The sequence below is a fragment of the Drosophila mojavensis genome, unplaced genomic scaffold (genome assembly GCF_018153725.1).
Source record: "Drosophila mojavensis isolate 15081-1352.22 unplaced genomic scaffold, ASM1815372v1 contig_80, whole genome shotgun sequence".
Taxonomy (NCBI): Eukaryota; Metazoa; Arthropoda; class Insecta; order Diptera; family Drosophilidae; genus Drosophila; species Drosophila mojavensis.
Genome location: NW_025318906.1, coordinates 12,316,308 through 12,331,280, shown reverse-complemented (window position 1 = coordinate 12,331,280; position 14,973 = coordinate 12,316,308). Strand labels below are relative to the sequence as shown.

General features: G+C 40.5%; 1 protein-coding gene across 4 annotated transcripts; it reads left to right on the top strand.

The window, feature by feature from the left end:
- Positions 1 to 8,491: 8,491 nt before the first annotated feature.
- Positions 8,492 to 14,919, top strand: LOC6579639 (focadhesin). Of its 4 annotated transcripts, none has more exons than XM_002005485.4 (8): positions 8,492 to 8,706; positions 8,996 to 9,272; positions 11,090 to 11,308; positions 11,385 to 12,423; positions 12,482 to 12,693; positions 12,765 to 13,852; positions 13,910 to 14,568; positions 14,627 to 14,919. In XM_002005485.4, exons 2-8 carry the CDS (start codon positions 9,001 to 9,003, stop codon positions 14,774 to 14,776), a joined length of 3,639 nt encoding a protein of 1,212 aa, XP_002005521.1. In that variant the 5' UTR covers positions 8,492 to 8,706; positions 8,996 to 9,000; the 3' UTR covers positions 14,777 to 14,919. The 4 variants fall into 4 exon arrangements, with proteins under 4 accessions (XP_002005521.1, XP_032585500.1, XP_043866657.1 ...); XM_032729609.2 differs by having other exon boundaries at positions 8,492 to 8,714; XM_044010722.1 differs by lacking the exon at positions 8,492 to 8,706 and having other exon boundaries at positions 9,180 to 9,893.
- Positions 14,920 to 14,973: the final 54 nt, after the last annotated feature.

The window sequence follows — 14,973 nt, the reverse complement described above, 5'->3', positions numbered from 1 at the left end:
GTGAACTAGCTTATTTTATATGTAGAGAGGGCTGTGATACGGGAAATCACTTGTGAATGTTTCCATTGTCAGCTAATTACGTGTTTGCATACTGATGCAAATTTCTATGTCACGAATGCCTTAAAGCTATAAGAAGTTTCCGCCATCTGTTCACAGACTTCTGGCATACATACATAATATTGTCTATGCGCGTCTTATAAGGTGTTAATTGGGTTAGGAAATGTTAGCTGCTGCATAGATATTTATAACTATTTCTTACAGCCTAGATATATTTATTTATTTAAATATTTACTTTTATTTGCCAACCTAAACTAAAGAGTATTGGAATTATATAGTTGTATATAGACTCTTTGCACAGGAGCCTTCATGGCAGTCTAAGAGGCAGATGCACCTCCTTCAACAGGTGAGTCTTTATAGATTGTAAAATATAGATCATACAGGTATATTTATTGTGCCTAGCAGCTGGCTCTCACCAATATGATTGAAGAGTCCGGCAACAGACAGAATATGCATGTAAAAGAAAAAATTTATAAGCACAGTTATAAATTTCTGTTGATCCTTTACTTTGTTTGTGAAATCAACCGAATCATCCTCACTCACTCTCTCTCTCTCGATTTGATTTTTGTTTGAGTGCTTTCGTGTCACGAACATAGTTTAGGGCGCGATACGATTGATGTTCGTCTAATGAGAGTTACTAAATGAACAAATACTCATGCAGTCAATGAATCATATTTTCTGCCTATGCTTGAAAGATTCGCCTTGAGAACGAAGAAGCAGCTAAAGAGCATTTAAAATGTAGCTATGCTCTAATAACAAAGCTAATCTATTATTAGAGGTAGCTTCAGTATCTGTGCACCACATATATTATCTGAAATTTAAAAATTATTGTTGCTGTTGAGCTCGACTGCAGCTCTTATCTTTGCTTTTTTTGCTCTCTGCCGGCTGCTATGCAGTCTCTCAATTTACATCACTAGACTACACCCAAGAGCTGCTAACAATATCAAATTATTTACTTTGCTTTACCTAACCCTAACTCTTGAGTGAACTTTGTTTTGAGTATTTAATTTAAAAAACCTCTTTTTGCTCATACAAAGTTTTGCTCTTGCACGCATAGTTCGAGCTTAAAGTTGGCACTGAGCGACGCCGAGTGATATGTGGGAGAGCATTGAGGAATTTACGACCAAGCTCTCGAGTGTTGAGAGATTAGTAAAACACTTCAGCCCCTTGCTCTATGGCAATATATGTAATTTATTTATTTTATTTATTGTTTATCAGTTTCATAGACAGGCAAGCACTAAACTCATCGGGGTGCAGATCTCACTCGTATACACTGTGGGTGCTTCTATGTCTGTCTCGCTCTTACTCTCACTCTTTCGGCTTCATATGGCATACGGTGTAAATCGATAAGGATTATCATAGTTGTTAAGTGATAAATGCAACAAAATATATATTTTAAAATTTTTTAAATTATAATTTTTCAACCAAGCTAAGTTATTATTTTATATAAGCCTATTAAAGGGCAACAATTTTGCTGGCATAGCAAAATATTTCGAGGAAACAAACTGTTGTATGATTAATAGCAAAAGGTCTGAGTAAGGCAAATAAAATAATTATTATCGCATTAAATATATAAAGTCAATTCATATAAATAAATCTAAGTAAATCTAAATATAAACGTTTATTAAATATCTATCAAATGCATATTAAAAATTATAATAAATAATTGTCGTTGTCAACCTTTAATTAATTCACAAAAATTACTATTTCAGTTCAGTTTCGTGCGTCCTCAGCTGCACAATGCATTAGCCACTTGGTTATAACTTAATAAATAACCCACTCGAATTAGAATTTGCATGAATAAATCGAAACACCGAGTGTTTGCGCAATTTATGAGAGGTTGTCTCTGGCTGCGGCGCCTTTAATTTAATTTCGTTTAAGATGAGCCATTTTATTTGTATTTCAGTTTTAGTTTCAGTTTCAGTTTCGGTTGGATGTGTTGAAAGGGTTCCAGCACAAAGTCAAAAACCACAGCAGTAACGACAACAGCAACAACAACAACAACAACAACAACACGAGCAATTCATTGAATAGTTTCGTCTCTTGTCCAAGTTGAGCAAGCTTTGGCTTTGGCCCTGGGGCACATGCAGATCTACAAATGGGTTAGAGGAGTCCACAAAAAAGAAATAGTATAAAAAAAAAAAGTACAGAGAAGAAGAAGAGAAACCCGTATTGGCACGAACAATGTGCTCGAAATTCAAGTTTAAAGCAGGAAATGCCACAGCGTCGGACTTGTTTATTTAGGAGCTGCTGGCCAGACCCTCAGACAAGATACGGCGGGGCACAAAAACGCACACACACACACACCCAGAGGCGCCATGTGTGTATGTGTGTGTAGGATGTGGCAGAGCAAAATATTTCACACTCTGCAACCACAGGCACTTGTGCGGCGCACTGCAAGGGGACAAGGGGGTGGGTAACGCTCCACACATGTCTGAATGCCTAACACATATACAAAAGTACACACACAGACACAGACACATGCACACACACACACACACACACACGTACACTCATGTAGTGTATTGTATAAATATGCTTAAACACCTCGGGCTTTTATGCTTTTAACCCTTTGCCGCATAAAGTCGCCACTATATAAGTGTGAATGTGTGTGTAGCTGTGTGTGTGTGTGTGTGTATGGGTGTGCGTAAGCCTGCTTCAGTTAGCTGGCAACAAAATGAATGTCCATGCAGCGGCGCTTTGTGGCTGTTCTGTGAATTTCTTAATTAATATTGCGCACGCAATTTATTGACATTTAGCGAACTCCAAATTTTGTTCCAGCTGGCAATGATGGCCAGGTCGCTCGTCTAGCCTTGCCCTGCCCTGCTCTGCCCTGCCCTGTCCTGCCCATCCTAGCCCCGGGACAGCGCTTGAATTCGCCGAAATGACTTGCATATCAAAACATGGACAAATATAGATGAAACAATATCAGCATAAGCAAACAATGACAAAGGGAATCACATGCCACATAGATATGTTGGTTTGAGCTTCAAGCTTTGGGAAATAGCCGAATCTATGAATATACCCTTTCAGTAATTTTGCAAAGCTTGAACGTTAGAGAAATATATGCATATGATATCTTTGTAATATATATGATTATTATGAGAATCATTATTATACATTTTTTATATTTTCTGTGGAATAATCATATACAAAATATATGTATATATATGATTATTATGATGATCATTATTAAAATTTTGTTGTATATTCAGTAAAAGTTCAGCAGGAGCTGAAGGTTAGGGGAGTATCAAGGGGAGAACAAGCCAGCAGTCGATAGTGATGATTTGTAGATGGAATAAAAAATCAAAGCATATAATAAAAATCTTTGTCTACAAACTTTCCAGGCCAGTTGGCTAAATATATATATTTACAGTGATGCTACAAAATTTTAAAGGTAACAAACAATAAATATATATTTTTATAATTCAATAAGCTATCTCTCCAGAGCTATGCAACGATTCCCTCTTCAGGGAACTTGCTCTTGAGATCCTCCACAGGAATAAGTCACTCGGAGTCAGTTCCAGAGAATAAGGCGAATGTTCAAGCATTTCGAAACCTAAATCAAAGCATCATTTTCATTGATATGCAAAGGTTAAAATGATTGAGAGGTCAAGAGGTCCGATTGCATTTTGAAAGGTTATTCTCGTTTAAATTGAAGCACTTCTCATCTTTTTTTACTAACAAAATTTATACAAAACTTAAAAAAAAAGGAAAATGTGAAAAGAAATTTCTAAAGCATCTGAAGCAAACTTTTACTAAGCTCTGAATTTAGTTTTGTTGAAAATTCAAATAAAAGTGAGTTTTAAATGTATTATTTATCAGGTAGACAGAATCTTTATTTAAATAGTTAAGATAACTAAAAATAAATTAAACACAATAAATGTAAAAATACGAATTTTGTAAATATAAGTTAGATATTTAAAAAAATATTTAAACTAAACTTTGAATATGAATTTTTTTTTTAATTATGCAACATAAATAAATAAATTAATTTGAATGATATATAAGAAAATAAAGTGTTCATATTTGATTTTCATATATATACATTTTATATTTTTGTCTGTTTTCAAATTTCAAGAAGAATCCATCTATGTTTTCATATGTGAACATGCATGAAATCAACATAAATATTAAATCGAAAACGAAATCCAAATACAGCAGCCAACCAGATGACAAGTTTATCTAGGATACATAATAGCTATGTATATATGTACGTGTATGTATGATTGGGTATAGGTATGTGTATATGTGAAAGAGTAGTTATGTATTCAGTGCATTCACATCATATTGAGCTTGAGTCAACACATAATTGTTTGGCTCAGTGGGCTTTAGGGGCAAGCGGGCTAACAGCGGGCTAACAGCGGGTCGCAGAATTCACAATTTGTAGGTCGTTCGCAGGCGGCGCATTAAATTTTACGCACGTGCCCCACAAATTATATTTGCCGTACAGTTGTATGTGTGTATTTGTGTGTGTGTGTGTGTGTGTGGTCCAATATGTATATGTACATATATATAAGCAATTTCTAATTTAGAAAATAAATAGCCAGTTGAAAATTGAAAAGGTTTTTTTTGTTTTTGGCTTTGTTTCGTTGAAGAATTTCTCTTTTTTTCGCTGTTTCCTTTATTCATACGTGCTGTGGGCGCTGAGCAAATTTTTTGAAAAGAAATAAAGCAAAGGCACAGTGCGAGTTATATGTATGCCAGAACCTACACACCCACACACACACACGCAAGCATACGCACACACAGTGCGCTGAAAGGTAGGCAACAGAATCTGCTTTGTGCCACATGACGTATGCGTGATGCGCTGTTCCAGCTTGTAGAGTGCAAGGCAACACAAGCATGCACAATGCGAAAATCCGATTAACAATGCATTTCAGATACAATTGTGGCAACATTTAGTAAGCAACTAGAGGCCCAGCGCTTAGTTGGAGTTACTTACGGCTGAGCAGTGTGCTCACAGTTGCTTGAGTTGTTATGGATGCTTAATGCAATCCAATTAGCAACTTGTAGGTAACTGATTGTAAGATGAGCAGATAGTTTTCAGCAGCATATACATATATGTATAGCTCACTCTCTCTCATTCTCTATCTCTCCCATTCTGTCTCTGTATGTATTATTATAGATTATATGTAAGGAATTAAGATTAAAGAGCCTGTTGGCGGTTTGGCTGAGAAGCTGAGAGGCTGACGCAGCACATAATAAATATGCAGTGCTCGAGTTTGTGGAAATTGAGTGCAAACAGGTGAATATAAATATTCATATTTGCTATGTACATACGCCGCAATACAATCTTCTCAACTCTGTTTGCCCGCTCGAAGTAATTTAAGTTGGCTTTAATCTTGAATTTCTTGTATAATTATAATTATGTATATGTATATATAGAACAACTTATGTTGGCAGCGCTAAAAGCATATTAAGTCGAAATAAGGTGAATTTGTGCATAATTAATAAGTCGACACCATTTAATTGAGGCAATGTGATTTTAGCCCCCAAGCCAAACTCTATGGACTGTTGCCATATGCAAATTTCTATTGCGACGTGCTTACCAAAAAGGCCTCAGTTAGTCAACACCAACATAAACAGTTCATGAAATATACAAATATATACATATATAAATTATATACTATACATATATGTATGTACGCATGTATATCCTCCTACACGCACACAGTGTGGTTCGTGCTTGATGATATTTTACATGCGTGTAACACATTTTATGCAAATGCATATGAGTTATTTGGTGACAACAAGCACATAATACTGCAAATAACAATTAAAATAAGCTTTTAATGTAACTGTAGAAAGTCTGCAAAGGCGTTACGCTATGCTAATTGAATTACCTACGTACGCACAACAGCCACTATATATTTGATGTGCAATTAAGATAATAGAATTAACGTAATTAACAGCTTAGCTAACTTTGAGATTTTTAGCTCATTTTTAAAGAATACGCCTTGAAATTCTAAATTTAATTATACAAAGTAATAGAATATTTGTCGCAAATATATCAAAATATCTGCAGTTTATTTGACCCCCAGAGTCAAATTAAAATATAATTTCTCTCCATTACTCTTTGATTTAATGAAAAATAACGCTTTTATACAAATATATATATATATATAGATTTCCTGGAATATGAAAGCAATTAAAATCGACGCTAACCATTTCAATGAAACTCATTTAATTATCAGGTGAAAATATGTAGTACACCGTTCCGTTTTCTCAAGAAATCACAGAAATGCACAGGTTTAATGCGCTTAAAAATGAAAATAAAAAAATATATATATATATATATATATATATATATATATATATATATATAATGTAAAACAAGCAAGGAAGCTCTAGCCGAGACTGCTCGACTACGAATTCTTCAAGAGACTAATGCTTACACAAGAAAAATCACACACTCGCTCATTTGAGGATGCAATCATATTAAGCATTTATATTCTTAGAGCAGCGTAATGAGATAATCCGATTTAACTACGCGTGTTTGTTTATCTCTATCTGTTCGTATATCTGTCTCTATGTCTGTCTCTCTGCCTATCTCTCTCTGACTGCCTAAGAACATCAAGAGGTGAAAGTCGCCCTATATAAAAGGCAGCCGAAGCAGCATTTCTTTAGTAGCCAAGGCCTGATCGGTCAGTCGTACATTGCAGTAAACTGAAGTAAAATGTGTGATCGTTCAGCTTGGTATAAAAGACTTGGAGGAAACACTTAGAAAAAATTTTTAAAGCAAGAAGAAATTCGTAGAGGAACACTTAGAAGAAACAATTCGAAGAAATACTTGGAGGAAATACTTAGAGAAAATACTTAGAATAAATACTTGGAGGAAATATTGATTTCCCATTTTCACAAAGTTCAGGGTATACAAATATATATACCTTATAAATAAGCACAAAGTTAAAACAACCTAACCAATACAGATTAACAGCTGGGCTCCGGTACTACAACATTAGGTAGCCAAACAGCATCAGTCACCGAGAACGTATATGTACATTAAAAATGTTTAAAAAGGAAGAATAAGAAGAAAAGTTTTTGCCGAGATAAATGGTGATGATAGTGATGCAGAGCAAATCGGCGCTGGTTTTGTTCCTTTGATGACTCTGGCTACTCACGATGAGATGTAAAAAGTTCACTAACTGAAAAAGCCGCAGAAAAAAATTATATTGAGTGTAAGGATGAAAGACCGGCGAACTAATACCCTGTAGCATATGCTAGTCAAATTTTAGCTGAACGAATTTCTATTTATAACGGAAAGTTGAGGAAAGTATGACCTACATTTGATATAGAAGATATAATTTATGTAATGTTGATTTAACTATTAACCCATACTAAGAATACATGTTTCATTTTAATAAAACCCATATACCCGCTTCCCTTATTTCCACTGTTGCGCAGCGTATAAAAAACTCTAAAGGAAAAAAGCAAAAACTTTCACGGCGCATTTCACAGGTTGGGGCTGAGCTATGCATCGCGATGCCGTAATAAAATTATAAGTCTCCGGCCAAACCGATGTGAGGTTAAGGCCAAACCAGGCTGGCTAAAAGAACAGCAAAAAAAAAAAAGAAAAGTGGAATTTTGTAACTGAGTTTTGTTGGTGGCTTTTGGCAGGAGAGCGGAAATGATGTTGGGTTGTCTTCGTTTAAGGCTTTGTTATCTCAGCCTTTGAGTTTATACTTTTGCTTCGGCTGCGAAATGAACGATTGCAGTTCGCATTTTGCCATACTTATTTTATTCGTCAAGTTAGTACATAGAACTCTTGTGGGTCACAGTAACTTTGCTCGCTTTTTAGTGCCGACTCTCATTTATGAGATTTGGTTACCTTTGGCTCATTCCGCTTTGAGTCTTCGCCCTTTTTAGCTGGCTTCAATTTTTATGGCTGCAGGAGTATAATTAATTTTATTTTACGGCAGGGCGCTTTGCAGAAATGCATAAACTCAATTAACTGAAAGAGCAGCGCAAAAGTTGTAGCAGCTTAACTAAGCGTGATATAAATCAGCTCTGCCATGAAGTGGGCGGCGTTGCAGCGACTCGCAGCTTATTATAAACATAGCAACATAAATTTGTATAAAGCACAAATTTCTACTGTGGAAAGAATATAAGAAATATATGCTCTTTAAGAGAATATTACAAATGGCAATGGAATAAAAATGATAATTGGCTCAGGCTTAAGACTCGCAATTAGCGAAAGCAGTTATTAAATTTGTTATTTATAAAAATTTGCTTCAATTCGTATAAAATTGTAGTTTACTTTAATTCGAATTACAAGTTACAAGTTTTTAAATAGCCGCATTTAAATACGCCTACGTTATAACATTAATCGTTACGTTGCAAACCTTGTGCTTACGTAGCTGAATTTGCGTTTACGTACGCCGGCAAGCGTCCACAGCTGATTTGGCGCGCTTACGTTGCTCTCTTCTGCGTTCGTGTTGCGCATTTTGCGCTCATCACAAAGTTTGTTTACAATTCGTGCCGCATAGAATCAATTTAATAAACAAAGAAGATAATAACAACCAACTTATATGCTTAACGTCAGTTTTTAAGAATCAACATTAGTGTTAGATGAACTGCATGTGGAGCAAACAACACGTTCATTTGAAAACACGCGCAGAGCGCCCACGCTGCTAGCAGAAGCCGAAGGTGCGAAGGTGGGCAACGTGGAAATTGTTTTGTTTCTTTTTGCTGCATGTTCAAAAAAAGGCCGCGCCGTCATTCGAGTGTTGGCTGAGCTGGCGAAAGGACACGCGCGTTGCAGTATACGAAAGTGGGATAGTTGTGGTGCCCAAACAAACAATAAATCCCGTTTCTGTCTGTCTGTGTGTGTTGTTTGTGTGTTTGTTCGAGGAAGTGAAATTCACATACGAATTAGTGGCTTATAAAGTTGTCCCATTTAACTGACATTTTGTCGTTCCCGTTTTTGCCGTTTCAGCTGCCATGGAGGACTTCAATAGCATTAAACCCAATATGTCGGTGGTGAAGCTAGCCGCCTGCTTGGAGAAGATCTACAATAAAATCGTCGAGTCCAAGGAGAAACAATTGCCCGAGCACCAAATCAAGGAAATCGAATTCCTGAAAACCCAATGCAAGCACGAGCACATGCAACTCAGCCTGATGAGCTGTCAGACGCTGGTCCGCCTAGTCGACGAGGCTGTCCTAGATGCCAACAGTGTGCAGAACACGCTGCTATCAATGCTGCCCAATGCAGGGTAAGTTCACACACACACACACACACCCACACCCACATATGTAAATATATACTCTCATACGTACATACTCACATCCTATGGGCGCGCCCGGCTCGAGCACTTCCGTTGAAGTTGGTCTGCCGATTGGCATTGTAAAGCGACTCAGGCGAATGCACCTGTAAAATTGGCTAACTCTGAAGCATAAATTACAATACTATCTGCATACTGGCGCAATCCAGCCAATTGGATATTTGACTAGCAGGCAATCGAGGGCTCGCCATCCAAGAGCGAGAATATCCACCATACTTCCTAATTAATTGGCCCGCTCTTAATATGCGAAAATGAAATACGAGGCATGCCAACCAGTAGGAAATCCAAGTTGTTAACGCTTTTACGCGCACATTGGCATTGACTTACGACCTGGTCTGTGCGTGAGCAATTTACATAGCTTCCTGCCGCTGACCCAATGGCCGCAATCTCGACAGCAGCAGCAGCAGCAGCAACAACAACAGTGACACGAAACAATTGAGTTACACGCATTATGTATGCAGGACGCCAAAAAATCTATTAGCCATTTCCGTAACGCGACCGCACTCTCAGAGGAAGTCATACATCAAGGACAGCGTCTTGGCCTTGCCACAGGTACAAATGTCCAAATAGCCAAGTGGCCATATTCAAATTACGCGCCAGCTACTGGCCAGGCAAATATTTGATATGCAAGCCAAGCCGATAGAGTGAAACGTGCGGCATTGAACTTGAAATATTTCCAACATTTGAAGGACACTCGCCCCCAAACCTAACACAAACAACTGCTGCAGCAGCAGCAGCAGCAACAGCAGTCGGCAACAAATGCAATCACGGTGAAAGTAAACAGCATGTAATACAGAAATTAACCTTGATAAGAACCAAGGTGCAGGTGCAGGTGCAGGTGCTGGCAAAAAGGATTGCATATTAATTGCCCCTTGTGCAACAGAAACAGCAATTAAGGCGAGCAGCCAATGTGGACGCCGTGTGAAATGTAATTATCGCGTCAAACGCAAAACGATTTGCCTGCAAGTGCCAGGAGCAGCAGCCGCACCTCTGCAACGGCGACAGTGAGCGAGGTGGGGGGACGGAAGTGGGTGCTAAACGCTAGTTAAACCAGCTCAACCCTAATGGCATCTAGCAACTGATATCCATCCGCCTTACCCCAGCCCCATCCAATGCAGCGCTTGCACTTGCAATTACTATCCACACGCAGCACACTCTACAGTCTGCCCTTTCCCTAACCCCTTTGATGGTCTGTTTTTGCCAGACACGCAGACCTTAGCTGAGAGTCTTTATGATTACCTAAATTATAGTTTTACCCCCTCTTTGAAAGTTAAGTAGTCTTTAAATAAACACCTTTAAAGCTATTAGATATTTTTTGAATAACCTACATCTGTATTAAATTGGTAGGAGTTTGAATATATTTTAAGCGACTAGAAAAACACTCTAATTAGATTTAACAGCACTTCATAATAGCTAAATTGTTAAGTACTTAGACCTATGTATCAAAAAGAATGATGTTTCTTTAGTGAAGGCCTTTAAGCCCTGAAAATTAGTGGTATTCAAACTAACAATTAGGAACTTTGTGCTGTACCTTTTTTTTAATAATTTAAGGATCTAGCAATATAGCTATATAAAAGTATGAACCTTAGCTTAAAGCTATACAAAAATATATTCGTTTAAAAAGAGTTTTAAAATCCGCAGCGAGTGCTATTCAATATATAAATGATGAACTCTAAGCTTATCAATAACATAATATTAATTTCAATCCATCTAATATTTCATATGATTACTATATACCGTTACTGCAGACAAATGCATTTTGCAATTCTAACGGAAACCATTCTGAGTCTGCAGCTGCTGAATCTGAAGCGCAAGACTTCGCTGCTGAAGGATAAGGAGCTGTATCAGTGTCCTTATGGGCTGAAGACGCAGCTGCATCCGCTGATATCATTGATACAGCACACCAGCGCCAACATGCACGATGTCAGTCACAAGATCATAGGCATCTGTCAGCATCACGATCAGAGGTAATAGAATGCTACACATGCTTAAAATGAAAAATATATTCAATATATATATATATATTTTTTTTTGCATTTCCAGCATTCGAAAGTACAGCATTGAGTTTCTGCGTCCCGTCTTCCTCTATGTGCTGTGCAATCCGCAGACACTGCAGGACGTCAAGCCCATGTGGACGTGTCTGCTCGGGCTGAGTTATAGTCAGCCAGAGGCGCGCGCACTCATGCAGGAGCTGCTGTCGTGGAGCAAGTTCACCAATGCCAGCACCTGCTTGTGCACCAGCATTCTGGTCATTGAGGCCCTCGACTACTTTCTGCAGCAGTCCGACCACGCCCAGTCGGTCGATCTGTGCATCTATCAGGCGCAGCTCATCAAGCAGCTGGCCCAGTTCGGCATCGATCCGCGCCCCAGCCTGCAGTGCCTGCTGCGCGTGCTGCATGCGACGCGGGAGCACACGCGAAACCACTACCATGTGCTGCTGGTGCTGCTCGCCGAGTGCCTGCACATGCTGTCACCCTTCTATCTGGCCGATTTGCTGCGCATTATTGTGTTTGTGGTGGTGCAGGAGCGCTGTGGCCATGAATACATTCTGAACATGTGTCTGGACGGCATCATTCAGTGGATGTCTCAGACTGCATTCATACCCGCAGAGGGCCTGGCGCTAGCCCATCAAATCGTTGACCGCGTGCTCGAGCAGCAAAAGCCGCCCCAGGATGACAACACCGAGTTTGCAACGCCCATTTGCACCAAGGAGCTGCAGCCGGCACACATACGCAACTATCATCCAGACATAGCCATTGCCTTTGATCTGGCCAATCTGGTGGAGTCCTTTGACGTTTCTGAAAGCAAGGACGTGTTTGCCTTTGTCGATGCCTTGAATGTGAAGGCTAACTCGGCCTTCTGCCAGCGCCTGCATTTGTTTCTGCGCGCGCTCTTCCTGTCGCGAGAGCCGCCCGTTGACTGCTGGTTCAAGATCTACGAGGTCATTCTGCAGATCATCAAGGTGAACGAGAGCATTGCCTATGACTTCCTTATGACGTACATCTTCAAGCTCGCCCACGAGCACAATCCGGAGCTGCAGCTGGAGCTGCTGCGTGGCCTGGCCAACTTTGCAGTTTCTAAGGTGCGTAGCAGTGGCATTTTATATCGATTCACCCATTTAATTCTCTGTTGCTTGTCAGGATAACGTGCCCATGATACTCAACACCATTCGCAATTTGTCGACGGACAATGCCACCTTCTGTGTGGATTTGTATTTGCGCCTCTGGCGCATAGAGTCGCGCACATATCCCTTCCTGTTGAAGCAAATCGCACAGCCGCTGCCAGACAACGACAAGCGCTGGGAGCTGGAAATCGCTCGTACGCATGCCATGCGCGAAATCTGCCAGGAAAAGTAAACAAAGTTTCAGGAAAACATGTTAAGTTTATATATGTATAGTTAATATTATTCTCCTTTTGCTTTAGACCCACGCTGCATGGCTCGGAGCTGCTGCCACATTTGAGCAACACGCTGAATAGCTGCATCGATGAGTCGGGCGATCTTGCCACTTCGCTGGCGCTCGACGCCATCTATGCGCTGTGCGACAGCCACACTGTGAACATTGCCTCCACGTGGCAGGCGCTGGGCAGCAAGTTTCGCAACGAGCAGCGTCCACAGACGCTGAAGTCGCTTTATCACCTCTTTGGACTGGTGCCGTTGCTGCAAACTCCGACGCTGGAGTACGAGAAGCTGGCTGATGATGCACTGGAGCAGCTGTGGCAGGCCATTAGCCGTCCCAATACGGATGCCACCCAAGTGCGGCAGGCGCTTGCAGCGCTCAAGAACTATGAGCCGGGCAACACGCTGTGCCTGCGCCACATACCGCCGCAGTTTTGCTTTGAGCTTCCCCCGAGTGCAGTTGCAGGCGGTCGTGAAGTGCTCAGTTTTCAGCAGCATCAGCAGCCGCAGCAGCAGGACACCATTCCAGGTGAGGTGTGGGTGCAGCTATTGCAAAAGATACGTCCCGAGTGCGGTGATGCGGCTGCTGACCTGATTGCCCACTACATTGGCAACGAGATCAGCAGCTTTCGCAGCGGCGTCTATCGTCTGCCCGAGGGCAAGCCGGAGCCACGCAAGCTGGGGGGACTCTTTCCCTCTAGTGCTTTGCGTGCGGTCAGCAATTACCTGGTGAGTCAGGCACGATTTGGCGACTACGTGCCAGAACCCTATGCCGTCACCTACGCTCTGCGCGCACTGTCCAAACGGTTCACTAAGCCAATACCACCGATGGACTGGAGCTGCCTCACCAGCTTCTTCCACTTGTCATTTGATGCCCGAAAATATTGCATCATGATAGCAAAAAACCAGGCGATGCACAGCGGCACAGCTCGGCGGCTGCTGGAGAATTTCCTCGCTGACTTTGAGCCCAACTGCTTTGAGGAGGATCTGCTACTCCTGTTCTCCCTGCTGCCCGAAATAGGAAACTGCGTGAGCCTCCAAATACTGAAGAACTTTGCCGAGAAAGTTGCCGTCTATTGTTTCAAGGAATCGCAGCTGAATAACTTTGCGGAAGGTAACCAAACGTTTTGAAATTCATATTCTGGAAATAAGACTAAAGGGTATTTTACAGGCTGTCTGTTTGAGAAGTTCTTGGATAGCGTGCGATATATATACACGGACAAGTGTGAGATACCCGAGGTACTGGATGTATTCACGCTTATTGTTGAGCGCTATATGGACTCTATGGATCTGGACTCCAGGCTATTTGAGCGATACACCGAAGTGGTGTCTGTGCTGCATCCTAATGCAATCGATGGGTTGACCACGCCTGCCAATTGGTGGGAAACACCCATGGGAAAATTAAAGAAGGCAACGATAATACGCTGCTATCTGGTTTTATATAACGACAAACTGCCGAATCCCCTGAAATGGCTGACGCCCATAATCGATGCCTACGAGCGTCGAGCGGAGGAACGTCCCTTTTTCTATCGTCACCTGGCCACCACACTATACGCCTTTGCGAGCGATGAGCATGCATGCAACTGGATTACTGAAATGTTTCTGGAAATCCAAATGATGCTCGCTGAGTCGTCGAACAAAGAGAAACTCAATAGGGCGCTATATTTACTGGATATTTTTATATTGGCAGTAGATGTGTTGTCTGGTTGTGCTGTGCTGCTAGGCTCTGTGGATGTGGTGGCCACAGATGATAAGGAACGATTTGCTCTGTTTCCGGAAAGCCTACAGTACCTCTCTGATCACATATTTTGGAAGGATCAGGAGGCAAAGGTAGCGTTTATCCTACGCAGAAAATTATAACAATTTCATAAACTTACATTTATTTCAGATTTACGAATTCCTGTATAATCTCTATAAGCATGCATCCATACCGCCAGCGTATGCTGCCATTTTTAAGGAAGCAATTATTTGTTCGCGCAACAAACCCTACTTTGATAACAAAGGTGTTTGGACCAAATACGTGGGTTTGCGTAAATGAGAGTAATTCACACCCGACACCGACAATTACAGAAGTGGCCCACAGCAGAAAGTGCACTTATTGTTATAGTTGAAATAACTTAAATCCATTTTTATAGCTTGTGCGATATTTGTTGACTTTATTAAAAAGAATTTTTAGCACTACTCAAATTCAAATTAACGGAATACAGCGCTACCACCCAGCTGTATATTCAAAAT